At 36.7% G+C, this 14,262-nt stretch overlaps 4 protein-coding genes across 9 annotated transcripts; 3 read left to right on the top strand and 1 right to left on the bottom strand.

Moving 5' to 3' along the window:
• The first annotated feature begins 563 nt into the window (after positions 1-563).
• On the top strand, positions 564-900 carry hpo-18 (ATP synthase subunit epsilon, mitochondrial). The gene is made up of 2 exons (NM_071797.8): positions 564-697; positions 745-900. Exons 1-2 carry the CDS (start codon positions 569-571, stop codon positions 778-780), a joined length of 165 nt encoding a protein of 54 aa, NP_504198.1. The 5' UTR covers positions 564-568; the 3' UTR covers positions 781-900.
• Positions 901-989: 89 nt separating this feature from the next.
• On the top strand, positions 990-5,558 carry figl-1 (the record flags this gene model as incomplete). 3 transcript variants are annotated; one of them, NM_071796.6, is made up of 4 exons in its annotated part: positions 990-1,576; positions 2,280-2,711; positions 3,723-4,353; positions 5,225-5,558. In NM_071796.6, 4 exons carry the CDS (start codon positions 993-995, stop codon positions 5,360-5,362), a joined length of 1,785 nt encoding a protein of 594 aa, NP_504197.1. The 3 variants fall into 3 exon arrangements, with proteins under 3 accessions (NP_504197.1, NP_001317805.1, NP_001317806.1); NM_001330855.3 differs by lacking the exons at positions 990-1,576; positions 2,280-2,711 and having other exon boundaries at positions 3,796-4,353; positions 5,225-5,362; NM_001330856.3 differs by lacking the exons at positions 990-1,576; positions 2,280-2,711; positions 3,723-4,353 and having other exon boundaries at positions 5,243-5,362.
• Positions 5,559-5,680: 122 nt separating this feature from the next.
• Positions 5,681-8,106, top strand: glrx-3 (Glutaredoxin 3; the record flags this gene model as incomplete). 2 transcript variants are annotated; one of them, NM_001028585.5, is made up of 3 exons in its annotated part: positions 5,681-5,924; positions 6,438-7,100; positions 7,851-8,106. In NM_001028585.5, 3 exons carry the CDS (start codon positions 5,682-5,684, stop codon positions 7,980-7,982), a joined length of 1,038 nt encoding a protein of 345 aa, NP_001023756.1. In that variant the 3' UTR covers positions 7,983-8,106. The 2 variants fall into 2 exon arrangements, with proteins under 2 accessions (NP_001023756.1, NP_001023757.1); NM_001028586.7 differs by having other exon boundaries at positions 5,682-5,924; positions 6,438-7,087; positions 7,851-8,077.
• On the bottom strand, positions 8,064-10,227 carry irld-1 (the record flags this gene model as incomplete). 3 transcript variants are annotated; one of them, NM_001330853.2, is made up of 5 exons in its annotated part: positions 8,064-8,204; positions 8,666-8,756; positions 8,803-9,062; positions 9,886-10,062; positions 10,115-10,227. In NM_001330853.2, 5 exons carry the CDS (start codon positions 10,125-10,127, stop codon positions 8,113-8,115), a joined length of 633 nt encoding a protein of 210 aa, NP_001317801.1. The 3 variants fall into 3 exon arrangements, with proteins under 3 accessions (NP_001317801.1, NP_001033472.2, NP_001317802.1); NM_001038383.4 differs by lacking the exons at positions 9,886-10,062; positions 10,115-10,227 and having other exon boundaries at positions 8,113-8,204; positions 8,803-8,805; NM_001330854.3 differs by lacking the exons at positions 8,666-8,756; positions 8,803-9,062; positions 9,886-10,062; positions 10,115-10,227 and having other exon boundaries at positions 8,113-8,181.
• Positions 10,228-14,262: the final 4,035 nt, after the last annotated feature.

Below are 14,262 nucleotides of genomic sequence, written 5' to 3'. Positions count from 1 at the left end.
CACCAGAGTGCGAAAGTCTATGCGCCTTTAACTTATATTTTTCCGACATGGACTGTGCCATTTTTAGCTGTTTTTAAAGAAAATTGTTCGTTTTTTCATTGATTTTTGGTTGTTTTTAGATGGAATTAATGTTTATTTTAATTAAAATTGGTAAAATAATTGCTAAAATCGATAAATTGCTGCAGAAACGACAGGCAATTCTGAGAAAAAATGTTTTTTTTTGTCTCATCAGTAAAATTGTGGTTTTTCTTGGTTTTTTGTTAGTTTTTAGATGGGATTAATGTACATTTTAATCGCAAATTGTAAAATAGCTTTTATAATTTCGAAAATCGATAAATTGCTGCAGAAACGACACATTTTTTGTTTCAAGAGTAGAATTGTGATTTTTCATTGATTTTTGGCTGTTTTTAGATGAAATTAATGTTTTTTAATCGCAAATTGTAAAATAGCTTTTCTAATTGCTAAAATCGATAGATTTCATTAGTAAAATTGCGGTTTTTCTTTGTTTTCTTGTGCAAAATTAGTCGCTTTTTTCCAATATTTCTTTTTTATTCATGTTTTTCAGAAAATGGTCGCCTGGAGAGCCGCTGGACTCAACTACGTGCGTTACTCGCAAATCGCTGCCGAGATCACCCGCAAGTGCACCAAGCAAGTCGGAGGAAAGGCCGCTGTTAAGAAGCCAGAGGCAACTCTCAAGGTGATTAAATACGCCTTATTATTCAAGTTTTAACACGAATTTTTCAGATCACCACATGGGAAAATGGAAAGCAGCAAAAGTAGACAAATGATCGCACAACAGTATTCGAATAATTCCATTTGGATACATTCCATACCTTTCTTCTCTCACTTCCGATTGTTTATGATTTATTTTATTAGACGATATAAATTTTAAGCTCAATTATTCCTTTGCCTTTAAGTTGTTCAAGTTACCCCAGTCTTTTTGAATATTTTTTTGTGGGGGTTTTCAGGTCAAAAAACACTATTTTCAGATTATGTATTCTCCAAAACGGGTAAAACTCAATGTGACCAGTGGAATGAGAAAACGGCCCGAAACCGGCGAAAATAACGATGATCTTTACCCACCGACGGCTCTTGCTCGCAATGGGATTAGTCCGTATTTTATCGGAAAACCCCGTCGAAAAATAGTCGTGGAGACACCTTCGGATTCAGCTCAGCAGCAGCCTCCATTCAAATCTCGTTCTCAACAAAATGGTCTGGATGACGAGCTAGACGGGATAATAATTGATGAAGACGAAGATAGAACCGTTGATGTGTCGTTTTCACAAAAACAAGACACCCGGAAGCTCAAAAGTCGACCGTTTCTTGGCGAGAAAAGCAGCTTCAAACTTGGCGAAATTCCGAAACCAAAGGAGGAAAAACGCCGAGAAGAGCCGTTCACAATGCGAGGCTTCGATTTTGGAAGCGACGATAAAGTGACGAAAATCAGAGACAAAATCTGCGATATAGTGGATCCTACAAATGCTAGAAGAACTGATCCGAATTTTATTCGGCAAATGCATGAAAATACGCTGAAAGGCATCGAGGTGGCTTCAAATCCGCACTTTAAGAAGACCAGGTTCGTTAAGAGATCACGAAATTCTGAGAATGCGTATTTCACAACATATTTGACGCGCAAGATATCTCGTAGCGAAAAAGAAAACTACAGTAATTCTTTAAATGAAGCGCTTGTGTCGATTTACGGGCTTGATTCTCGGAAAAAGACACATTTTTCGAATTTTGATAGCGATATTCAATTTTTCTTCGTTTTTTTCCTATTCCTTTATCATTTTTGTGCTTATTTTTAATATTTTTTTTCCATTAATAAATTATTTTAATTGAAAAAACTCCAATATTCGCGTCATTTTGATGATAATACTCTAATACTCCACAAGCGTTTTTTTAACACTATTTCCCGTTTATTGCCGTAATAGGCGGGAAATAATATAAAAATACGCCTGTATGAGCTTACTCATCAAAAAAACGCCAAAATTGGAGTTTTTTGCAATTAAAGTAATTTATTAATAGATAAAATATTAAAAATAAGCACAAAAATGACCATGGTATTCGAAAAAAAAACGAAGAAAAATTGAGTATCGCTGTCAAAATTCGAAAATTTTGTTTTTTTTCCGAGAATCGAGCCCCCGTAAATCGACACAAGCGCTACAGTAGTCATAAAAAGAATATTTTGCGCGTCGAATATGTTGCGCAGTACGCATTCTCAGAATTTTGTGTTCCCGTAATATTAATCGATTTTTTTAAAAATGAAAGCGTCGTTTCAGAGCACCTACGAAAAACCGAGCAGCTATCCAAAATACCCTCGGAACCCTCTATCCATCATTTACGACTGCAGCCGGCCAGGATCCACAGAATAGCAAGTTCCAAGTGCCTCTGGATCGTCAATCCAGTTCCCAATCGATTGGAAGCTTGGCAGGGATACCACCGGCCAGAAGAGCACCGGATATCCCGAAACGATGCTCCAATCCGCTCATCAGAAAGGCGATGGGAATGGATACGGAAGGAGGTGGAAAAGATGAAAAAATGAGTGGATTGAGAGCTGAGCCAACGCTAAAGCACTTTGATGAAAATATCATTTCATTGATTGAATCGGAAATTATGTCTGTGAACAATGAGATCGGATGGGCTGATGTTGCTGGATTGGAAGGAGCGAAAAAAGCATTACGGGAGATTGTTGTACTGCCATTTAAAAGACCGTACGTTCTGAAAGGAGAAAAAAAGGGTTTTTCGGGTTTTTAGCTTGCTCAGACTCATAAAGTGCTCAAAAATGGCTGAAATTGGTTAAAATCTCGTTTTTTGTCAACTTTTCCACTTTTTTTGGTGGTTTATTTCACATTATTTTGTTGACGTAGGTACACTTAAAGCCGATAGGTGTTTTTAATTTAATTGTTTAATTTTTTATCGACTTAAATGAACCTAAATTGACGAAAAAATGTGATATAAACCACCAAAAGATGCTAAAAAGGATGATAATTCAATAAAATAGTGTTTCAGCTGATGCGGACAGGAAAAATAGACGAAATTCGAGATTTTAGATAAAATTAGCTATTTTTACGAGGTTTTGAACGCTTATTTTGTGCTTTTAGTCTATACACGCAAAAAAACCTCCTTTAAAGGTGGTGTAGTCGAATTTTTTATTGCATTATTAGACTCAAAATTATCTGAAAACACCGAATTTTATGATGAAACTACTTGGAAACTTCTCAAAAAAAAGTTATGAAGGCTTAAAAAATGTCCTAAAATTAGTTAACATTTGAAATTTGACCGACTTGTCAATGTCGCAGCGGCTGGAAACAATTTTTTTTAAATCACCGTCAAATTTTGAGTATGTAATGTAATTATCTTGCGTTTTCAACTTCACTTAGGTATTTTAAAGTCGATGGACGGCGAGATTTGGTAAAAAAAAACAATTTTAATCTCGCCGTCCATCGACTTTAAAATACCTAAATCGAGTTGAAAACGCAAGATAATTGACCTGTATACTCAAAATTTTACGGTGATTTCAAAAAAATTGTTTCCATCCGCTGACAAGTCAAATTTCAAATTTTAACTAATTTTAAGCCATTTTTTGAGCCGTCATAACTTTTTTTTGAGAATTTTTCAAGAAGTTTCATTATAAAATTCGGTGTTTTCAGACAATTTTGAGTCTAATAAAGCAATTTAAAAAATCCTCCAAAAATTTAATTGACAATTATAATTTTTTTCAGTGACGTCTTCACCGGAATCCGTGCTCCACCGAAAGGTGTTCTTCTATTCGGACCACCAGGAACCGGAAAAACAATGATCGGGAGATGTGTCGCTTCCCAGTGCAAAGCCACTTTCTTCAATATTTCAGCATCGTCGTTAACCTCAAAATGGGTTGGAGAAGGTGAAAAGCTTGTTCGTGCTCTGTTCTCAGTTGCTCGTCTGAAACTTCCGAGTGTTATCTTCATCGATGAGATCGACTCGTTACTATCATCCCGGTCGGAATCGGAACACGAATCTTCACGGCGCATCAAGACAGAGTTCCTGGTACAGTTGGATGGTGTGAATACGGCTCCAGATGAACGGCTTCTTGTATTGGGTGCCACAAATCGGCCACAAGAGTTGGATGAAGCTGCTCGTCGACGCTTCCAGAAGCGACTGTACATTGCGCTTCCGGAGCCAGAGTCGCGCACACAAATTGTGCAGAATCTACTTGTAGGCACGCGTCATGATATCACAAATCATAATTTGGAGCGGATTAGAGAGCTTACAGACGGCTATTCTGGAGCTGACATGAGGCAATTGTGCACTGAAGCAGCGATGGGTCCTATCAGAGACATTGGAGACGATATTGAGACGATTGATAAGGATGATGTGAGGATTCTGAATTAATATCAAACACTTGTGATCGGTGTAATCGCGCTCCACGGCCAATTGAAATTGCCCCGCCTCATAATGCTGGGTCTCGTTAGGAAGAAAAAAAATCCCATTGCTTTTGATTATGCGTTAATATCGAAGCTTCACGTGCATTTTCAAGAATCATTTCGGCATGAAAACCAGAAAGCAACTGAAAATAAATCAAAAAATGCATATAAACGGATGATTTCAGTAAAATCGAATTAAAAACTTGAATTTGCCGCCAATATTACGGTAACACTGAATTCGGAGAATGCGTACTGCACGACATATTCGACGAGCAAAATATCTCGTAGCGAAAACTACAGTGATTCTTTAAATGACTACTGTAGCGCGTGTGTCGATTTACGGGTACGATTTTCGAAACAATGAATCTCGTAAATCGACACAAGAGTTACATTAGACATTTAGAGAGTTACTGTAGTTTTCGCTATGAGATATTTTGCGCGTCAAATATGTTGCACAATACGCATTATATAAATTTAATGTTCCTCTTATACATAACGAGACCCAATGTTTAGCGTTAGAGCGCGATTGCACCTCAATTTAAAAAATCTCATTTTCCTCCGTCCACATAATAAAACACCTCCATGTTCCGAAAATGAACACTTTTCGAAAATTTATGAAATGTCATGCCACAACAACAAACAATTTCGCAACTCTCTCACATGACTGACGAATCTTATTATTTTTTATTTACCATTTGCCGTACGAATTGTCACATTTATTTTCTATTTTTGCACTCGGTCATCATAAAAATTAGATAAACACTCGAGCTCTGAAACATCAAATGCTCCGGTTTTAATCAACTAATCGATGAAAATTTCAGATTCGTGCCGTTACTGTAATGGATTTCGCCGAAGCAGCTCGTGTCGTTCGGCCAACAGTCGACGATTCTCAATTGGATGCCTACGCGGCTTGGGACAAAAAATTCGGTTGCCTTCCACCTCCTTCAATATCCCGTTGAGACCTTCAGAATTGAGCTGTCGAATATGTGTACTATAATTCCATCCACTTCTTCTATTTATTTATTTTTATTTTCATTGAAATCTTCTCCTGTATTATGCATTCCATCTCTTTTCTATATTATGATCTCAAAACGATCCGTATTTCATTGTTTTTTTTTATATTTTTTCTGAAAATTATTATATATTTTCAATTTTTAAACATATTTTTCATTATTCATTATTGAAATTTCAAGGTTTATTTTACCTTTCTCGTATATTTTTTTAATTTTTTTATTCAAATTTCTAGCTTTTTACCATTGCCAGCCAAAAAATTCCAGAATGCCAATTCAAGAAATCAAGTCAGGAGAGGAGGTTGCTGCGTTCATTAAGGAACCATCTCCAGCTGTTCTTCATTTCTACGCATCGTGGGCTCCAAGCTGTGAGCAAGTTAATCAGCTACTGGATGATTTGCTCGCTGAAATTGCTCTGCCGCTTCGTGCCGCCTTCATTGACGCTGAAGCTTTGCCCGGAATTTCGTTGAATTTCAAGATTACTGCTGCGCCGACGCTTGTATTTTTTAGTGTAAGTGAGCAACGAAAAAACAAGAAATTGAAATTTGTGAAAAAAAACAAAGAAAAGTTTCGATTTATTCTGAACTTTTTTTTAGGAAAAAAGTCATTGAAAAACGTTAAAAACCACTGAAAACCACATTTTGAAATCATTTTTTCGTTAAAATACCAACAAAAAACCAAAAAGTCCTATTTTACAAAATATTTATTCAGATGGGTCTCGGCGCGCAAAAAAGTTTATGGTAGTTTTTCATGCAATGTTCAATAAAAATTGCTTCGTTTTCTTTCCATTTTTCTGCTAAAAATGTTTATTTGTACCTAAAAAACTGGTTTCTAAAAATTTTAACAGAAAAAAATGAAAAGAAAACGATAAAATACGCTAAAACAAAGTAATTTCGTTGAAAAATGCAAGAAATAACTACCATAAACTTTTTCTGCGTGCCGAGACCCATCTGAATAATTCCGTGCGCCTTTAAGCGAAATTTTACAATACATCCAATTCATAATAAAAAATGATTAATTTCAGAATGGCAAAGAAGTCGACAGAATCGATGGCTTCGTGCCAAAAGAGATCCAATCAAAAGTTGTTCTTGTTGCCAGCCGATCCCTTTCCCAGAGCTCATCGGATGCTTCATCTACAACCTCTTCCACACCTTCACTGACTCCACAACAAGAAAAGGAAGCTCTAAATGCCAGATTGGGTGCGCTGGTCAATTCTCAAAAAGTCATGGTTTTCATGAAAGGAGATCCATCGGCGCCACGTTGTGGTTTCTCGAGAACTATTGTCGAACTTTTAAATTCACATAAAATCAAATTCGGATCCTTCGACATTTTCTCGGATGAAGCAGTTCGCCAAGGATTAAAGGAATACTCGAATTGGCCAACTTATCCTCAACTCTATTTCGATGGAGAATTGATTGGAGGGCTTGATGTCGTCAAGGAGGAGTTTTCAGATCCACAATTTATCAAGCAACTTCCGAAAGTTGGAGAAAATAGTGAGGGGGGATCACTTGAAGATCGACTCAAAAAGCTTGTCTCATCGCAAAGATTGATGCTATTTATGAAAGGAGATCGGGAGACACCAAAGTGCGGATTTTCACGAACTATCGTTGATTTGTTGAACAAGGCTCGTGCTGATTATCATACTTTTGATATCTTGGAGGATGAGGAAGTCAGGCAAGGGCTTAAGGTTAGCTCTCAAAAAATGTTGTCGAAAAATATGGGGAAATTGCTTTAAAACATGCCTTTGGTACCACAATAACCAAATATCACCGTAAAATTTTTTTATTTTAAATTTTCTAAATTTTATATGATTTTTTGAAAATTGAAAAAATCTCAGTTGAAAAAATCTCGTCGAATTCCGATTTGAACCTCCCGCCAAGTGATTTTAGCGATGGAGCGCGCTTGCTCGTTTTTGTTTTTATTTATTGTTATTGTTTTTCTTATATTCCACCGATTTTTCTTGTTTTCAGTGTATTTTTTCAGGAAATTTGAAGGAAAAGTCAAGAAAAATGTGATTTATCGATTAAAAATCAACATTAAAGGCTTAAATCTTTGAATTGAACTATTTCAGGCTTTTACGCCTTTAATTTTTGATTTTTAATCGATAAATTACATTTTTCTTGACTTTTCCTTCAAATTTCCTATAAAAATACACTGAAAACATGAAAAATCGGTGGAAAATAAGAAGAAGAAAAACACAATAAATAAAAATAAAAACGAGCAAGCGCGCTCCATCGCTAAAATCACTTGGCGGGAGGTTGAAATTGGAATTCGACTCAAACTGAGATTTTTTCAATTTTCAAAAAATCATATAAAATTTAGAAAAAAATTTAATAAAGTTTCTTACGGTGATATTTGGTCATTGTGGTACCATAGGCGTGTTTTAAAGCAGTTTCCCCACTGGCACTACTTCACCTTTAACAAATTAACTTTACAGAAATTCTCCAATTGGCCAACTTATCCACAGCTCTATCTCGACGGAGAGCTCGTCGGAGGGCTTGATGTCGTCAAGGAAGAGCTCTTGGATACGCATTTCCTTCGTCAGATTCCAAGAATTAGAAATGATTAATTAATTCCATTCCACGCTACTTGTCTTCTTGATATATTCCCCGGAAACCCCCCGTTAATTGCCTTTCAAATTACTTTATGTGTGTGTAAACTATTTTATTGTCCATATGAAATAGTACAGAGATTGTTCATCAGTTCGATCGGTCATAGAACAAGATCGTAGACAACGCGGAAGCAAGTGCTACAAACAGGAAACCCATGATTCCGGCGAGTGGTTTGAATACTGAAATTAATTTCACTGTGTTTGAGTAGAAGGATTTGTTGAAAAGCTGTGGCTATGGCTGAAATCGTGGCGAGACCTACTTTAAATAAGTACCAAATGTTGCAAATTTTTACGATATCACGACATTCAAAGTGGTCTGGCCAGCCGCAACACATTTTTTATGCCAAAACTACGGTACCCGGTCTCGACACGAAACATTTTAAACTAAATTCAAACTGGTGTGCGCCTTTAAAGAGTACTGTAATTGAAAACCTTCTTCGTCGATTTTGCATAGTTTCTTGTTTTATTGATCAAGTTTTACACATTTCGACCAAAAAACTATAAAAAATCGATGAAAATACCGCAGCAACGAAAGTTCTGAAATACAGTACTCTTTAAAGGCGCACACCCATTTGAATGCAACAAAAATGTCGTTTCGAGACCGGGTACCGTAAGTTGGCCCAAAAAAAACCAAAAATTACCATCCTCCAGGCAAATTTCTGCGGAGAGACTCGAGTCGATAAGGAATGTACGAGCTGGATGTCCCGCCAAATACCACAAGTTGTAATCATTCTGAAATTCTCAGTAGAGCGAGTTTGCTTACGCATATCACACATACCATATCAATAACACGATTCTTATTTTTAAGAACCGCAAACTTTATCGGATGTTGGGTCAGAGCCTTCGAAAATTGACCGCCAACTGAAAATTTGACGTTTTCGTTGAAGAGGACCAAAATGCACGGAAGAAGCGATGCATTGATGGACCGGAGAGACGGGAAATGGATTGGAGAGCTGATATTTGTGTTGTTCGCAATGATTATCGATCCGTGCACGTGGCGAACACGTTTGTAGACTTCAATTGGAATTGCGATGTCAGCTGAGAAAGAACCGGAATTTTGAACTACCAGGTCTCACAGCGAACAATTTTTGTTTGTTTTTGATATTAGATGACTTTCAAAAAGATGCACTGCGGCCACGTATTATGAAGACGTAGAAAAATGCGTCTTTTAAAATCGAGGTGCAATTGCGCTCCACGGAAAAATGAAATTGCCCGCCCCTAGCCGTTGGGTCTCATTAGGTATTTACGGCAAAATCGTAAATACTGAAACTAGGCCAGCTTATTTTCAGCTCCTAGGCCAGAGGAATTATTGATTTGTTAAATAAATTTCACACGATGTTGCAAAGACTATTTTTTTACTTTTGAGAATCAACTCGCCTTTCTTCCACTTGAAGTACACATCCTACAGGAACACAAAATTCTGAAAATGCTTATTGCACAACATATTTGACGCGCAAAATATCTCGTAGCGAAAACTACAGTAATTCTTTTAATGGCTACTGTAGCGCTGATGTCGATTTACGGGCTCAATTTTTTGAATATTTAAATTAATTTATTTTCGCTTAGCGAGAGCTATATTCCATTTTCAAATAAATTATGTTTTCAATCAAATGTGTTGCGCGATACGTATTCTCAGGGGGGGGAGGGGGGGTTAAAAAAAAACATTTTTTACTAATTTCGGCATTAATTTCATTAAAAACAACGACGAATATAACAGAAAAATTGTCAACTAATTAAAAACCGCCAAATACCTAACGAGACCCATTGCTAGCGGGGCGGAGCTTTTTCAATTAGCCGTGAAGCGCGTTTACAAATCGGGCATACTTCTGAGGCCCCATAGAATTCGAGCATGCAAACTTACTCAAGTTCTCAATCACAACATCCCCAGCAACATGAGTACACGGATCCTCCTTCAGCAATTCACTGAGCTGCTTAACGTCCAAGTTGGATCTCACGCTCAAATCGGATCCAGAGCACACATTACGGAATCCATCGACGGCAGAAAAGCAGCAGACGGCGAGAAGTAGAGTTTTATAGACTGGAGAATAAAATTAAAAAAAAAGGAATATAAATTACAGAATAGAACTAACCTTCAGACAGCATTGAAAATTTGGTTGAAGGGATTGCGAAAATTCGAGAAACACGATAATTTATCGAAAACAATCCGGGAAATGGGAGAAATTAAATTTGAAATGTGATAAGAGCATATGAAACGTGGTGCCACATGAAATATAACTTTTAGAAATTGGAAATTCACGTAAAAAACCATGGCTCATTTTTTGTTGGAGTATAATATTGTAAAAAAGAATATTTTACTCTCTGGCTTCACCATATATTTTACTCTCTGGCTTCACAGAATATTTTACTCTCTGGCTTCACAGAATATTTTACTCTCTGGCTTCACCGTATATTTTACTCTCTGGCTTCACAGAATATTTTACTCTCTGGCTTCACCGTATATTTTACTCTCTGGCTTCACAGAATATTTTACTCTCTGGCTTCACAGAATATTTTACTCTCTGGCTTCACAGAATATTTTACTCTCTGGCTTCACAGAATATTTTACTCTCTGGCTTCACAGAATATTTTACTCTCTGGCTTCACAGAATATTTTACTCTTTGGCTTCACCATATATTTTATTCTCTGGCTTCACAGAATATTTTACTCTCTGGCTTCACAGAATATTTTACTCTCTGGCTTCACCGTATATTTTACTCTCTGGCTTCACAGAATATTTTACTCTTTGGCTTCACAGAATATTTTACTCTCTGGCTTCACCGTATATTTTACTCTCTGGCTTCACAGAATATTTTACTCTCTGGCTTCACAGAATATTTTACTCTCTGGCTTCACCGTATATTTTACTCTCTGGCTTCACAGAATATTTTACTCTTTGGCTTCACCATATATTTTATTCTCTGGCTTCACCATATATTTTACTCTCAGGCTTCACAGAATATTTTACTCTTTGGCTTCACAGAATATTTTACTCTCTGGCTTCACCATATATTTTACTCTCTGGCTTCACAGAATATTTTACTCTTTGGCTTCACCATATATTTTATTCTCTGGCTTCACAGAATATTTTACTCTCTGGCTTCACAGAATATTTTACTCTCTGGCTTCACAGAATATTTTACTCTCTGGCTTCACAGAATATTTTACTCTCTGGCTTCACAGAATATTTTACTCTCTGGCTTCACAGAATATTTTACTCTCTGGCTTCACCGTATATTTTACTCTCTGGCTTCACAGAATATTTTACTCTTTGGCTTCACCATATATTTTACTCTCTGGCTTCACCGTATATTTTACTCTCTGGCTTCACAGAATATTTTACTCTCTGGCTTCACAGAATATTTTACTCTCTGGCTTCACCGTATATTTTACTCTCTGGCTTCACAGAATATTTTACTCTCTGGCTTCACAGAATATTTTACTCTCTGGCTTCACAGAATATTTTACTCTCTGGCTTCACCGTATATTTTACTCTCTGGCTTCACAGAATATTTTACTCTCTGGCTTCACAGAATATTTTACTCTCTGGCTTCACAGAATATTTTACTCTCTGGCTTCACCGTATATTTTACTCTCTGGCTTCACAGAATATTTTACTCTCTGGCTTCACAGAATATTTTACTCTTTGGCTTCACCATATATTTTATTCTCTGGCTTCACCATATATTTTACTCTCTGGCTTCACAGAATATTTTACTCTTTGGCTTCACAGAATATTTTACTCTCTGGCTTCACAGAATATTTTACTCTCTGGCTTCACCGTATATTTTACTCTCTGGCTTCACAGAATATTTTACTCTCTGGCTTCACAGAATATTTTACTCTCTGGCTTCACAGAATATTTTACTCTCTGGCTTCACAGAATATTTTACTCTCTGGCTTCACAGAATATTTTACTCTCTGGCTTCACCGTATATTTTACTCTCTGGCTTCACAGAATATTTTACTCTCTGGCTTCACAGAATATTTTACTCTCTGGCTTCACAGAATATTTTACTCTCTGGCTTCACCGTATATTTTACTCTCTGGCTTCACAGAATATTTTACTCTCTGGCTTCACAGAATATTTTACTCTCTGGCTTCACCGTATATTTTACTCTCTGGCTTCACAGAATATTTTACTCTCTGGCTTCACAGAATATTTTACTCTCTGGCTTCACAGAATATTTTACTCTCTGGCTTCACAGAATATTTTACTCTCTGGCTTCACAGAATATTTTACTCTTTGGCTTCACCATATATTTTATTCTCTGGCTTCACCATATATTTTACTCTCTGGCTTCACAGAATATTTTACTCTTTGGCTTCACAGAATATTTTACTCTCTGGCTTCACCATATATTTTACTCTCTGGCTTCACAGAATATTTTACTCTTTGGCTTCACCATATATTTTACTCTCTGGCTTCACCGTATATTTTACTCTCTGGCTTCACAGAATATTTTACTCTCTGGCTTCACAGAATATTTTACTCTCTGGCTTCACCGTATATTTTACTCTCTGGCTTCACAGAATATTTTACTCTTTGGCTTCACCATATATTTTACTCTCTGGCTTCACAGAATATTTTACTCTCTGGCTTCACAGAATATTTTACTCTCTGGCTTCACAGAATATTTTACTCTCTGGCTTCACCGTATATTTTACTCTCTGGCTTCACAGAATATTTTACTCTTTGGCTTCACAGAATATTTTACTCTCTGGCTTCACCGTATATTTTACTCTCTGGCTTCACAGAATATTTTACTCTCTGGCTTCACCGTATATTTTACTCTCTGGCTTCACAGAATATTTTACTCTCTGGCTTCACAGAATATTTTACTCTCTGGCTTCACCGTATATTTTACTCTCTGGCTTCACAGAATATTTTACTCTCTGGCTTCACAGAATATTTTACTCTCTGGCTTCACAGAATATTTTACTCTCTGGCTTCACCGTATATTTTACTCTCTGGCTTCACAGAATATTTTACTCTCTGGCTTCACAGAATATTTTACTCTCTGGCTTCACCGTATATTTTACTCTCTGGCTTCACAGAATATTTTACTCTCTGGCTTCACAGAATATTTTACTCTCTGGCTTCACAGAATATTTTACTCTCTGGCTTCACAGAATATTTTACTCTCTGGCTTCACCGTATATTTTACTCTCTGGCTTCACAGAATATTTTACTCTTTGGCTTCACCATATATTTTATTCTCTGGCTTCACAGAATATTTTACTCTCTGGCTTCACAGGATATTTTACTCTCTGGCTTCACAGAATATTTTACTCTCTGGCTTCACAGAATATTTTACTCTCTGGCTTCACCGTATATTTTACTCTCTGGCTTCACAGAATATTTTACTCTTTGGCTTCACAGAATATTTTACTCTCTGGCTTCACCATATATTTTACTCTCTGGCTTCACAGAATATTTTACTCTTTGGCTTCACCATATATTTTACTCTCTGGCTTCACCGTATATTTTACTCTCTGGCTTCACAGAATATTTTACTCTCTGGCTTCACAGAATATTTTACTCTCTGGCTTCACAGAATATTTTACTCTTTGGCTTCACCATATATTTTATTCTCTGGCTTCACAGAATATTTTACTCTCTGGCTTCACAGAATATTTTACTCTCTGGCTTCACAGAATATTTTACTCTCTGGCTTCACAGAATATTTTACTCTCTGGCTTCACCGTATACCCCCCCCCCCCATCTGTCGGGAGCAAAGAGACGTGACGTCACAAGCAACCCGCTAGAAAACTGAACATCATAAACGTGAGATCCATATCTCGGTCCAGCCATTTTTTCAAAATTAAAACTTATCGGGACCCCGATCTTCCAAAATGTATCCAAAGAAAGCGGATGTCTTGATACTTTTTCAAAAAATCGAATTGAAATCTGATTGTGGGGATTTATAAGAGCGTTCTCACAAATTTGAAAGGTTCATATGTACAATTTTTCAGATTTTCCCGCATTGAGTATTTTCTAAATACTGACAAGAATTTAAGCATTTTTTAAGCAACCTACGTCTCGTGGGTTTCTAAAAAAAATGCAAAACTGCAAACTGTCGGCCGCAAAAGTTATTGTAGTGAGGGTACTGTAGAAAATAGCTACGAAACCCGTAAGCTGTCGGGAGATAGTTACTGTAGGGTTGCTGTAGGGTTACTGTAAAGATACTGCGGGAATACTGTAGAAAATTATATATGGAGAAATTACTGGTACAATAG

The sequence above is a fragment of the Caenorhabditis elegans genome, chromosome V (genome assembly GCF_000002985.6).
Source record: "Caenorhabditis elegans chromosome V".
NCBI lineage: Eukaryota > Metazoa > Nematoda > Chromadorea > Rhabditida > Rhabditidae > Caenorhabditis > Caenorhabditis elegans.
The sequence above is the reverse complement of the archived record's forward strand: the minus strand, read 5'-3'. Positions and strand labels throughout refer to the sequence as shown.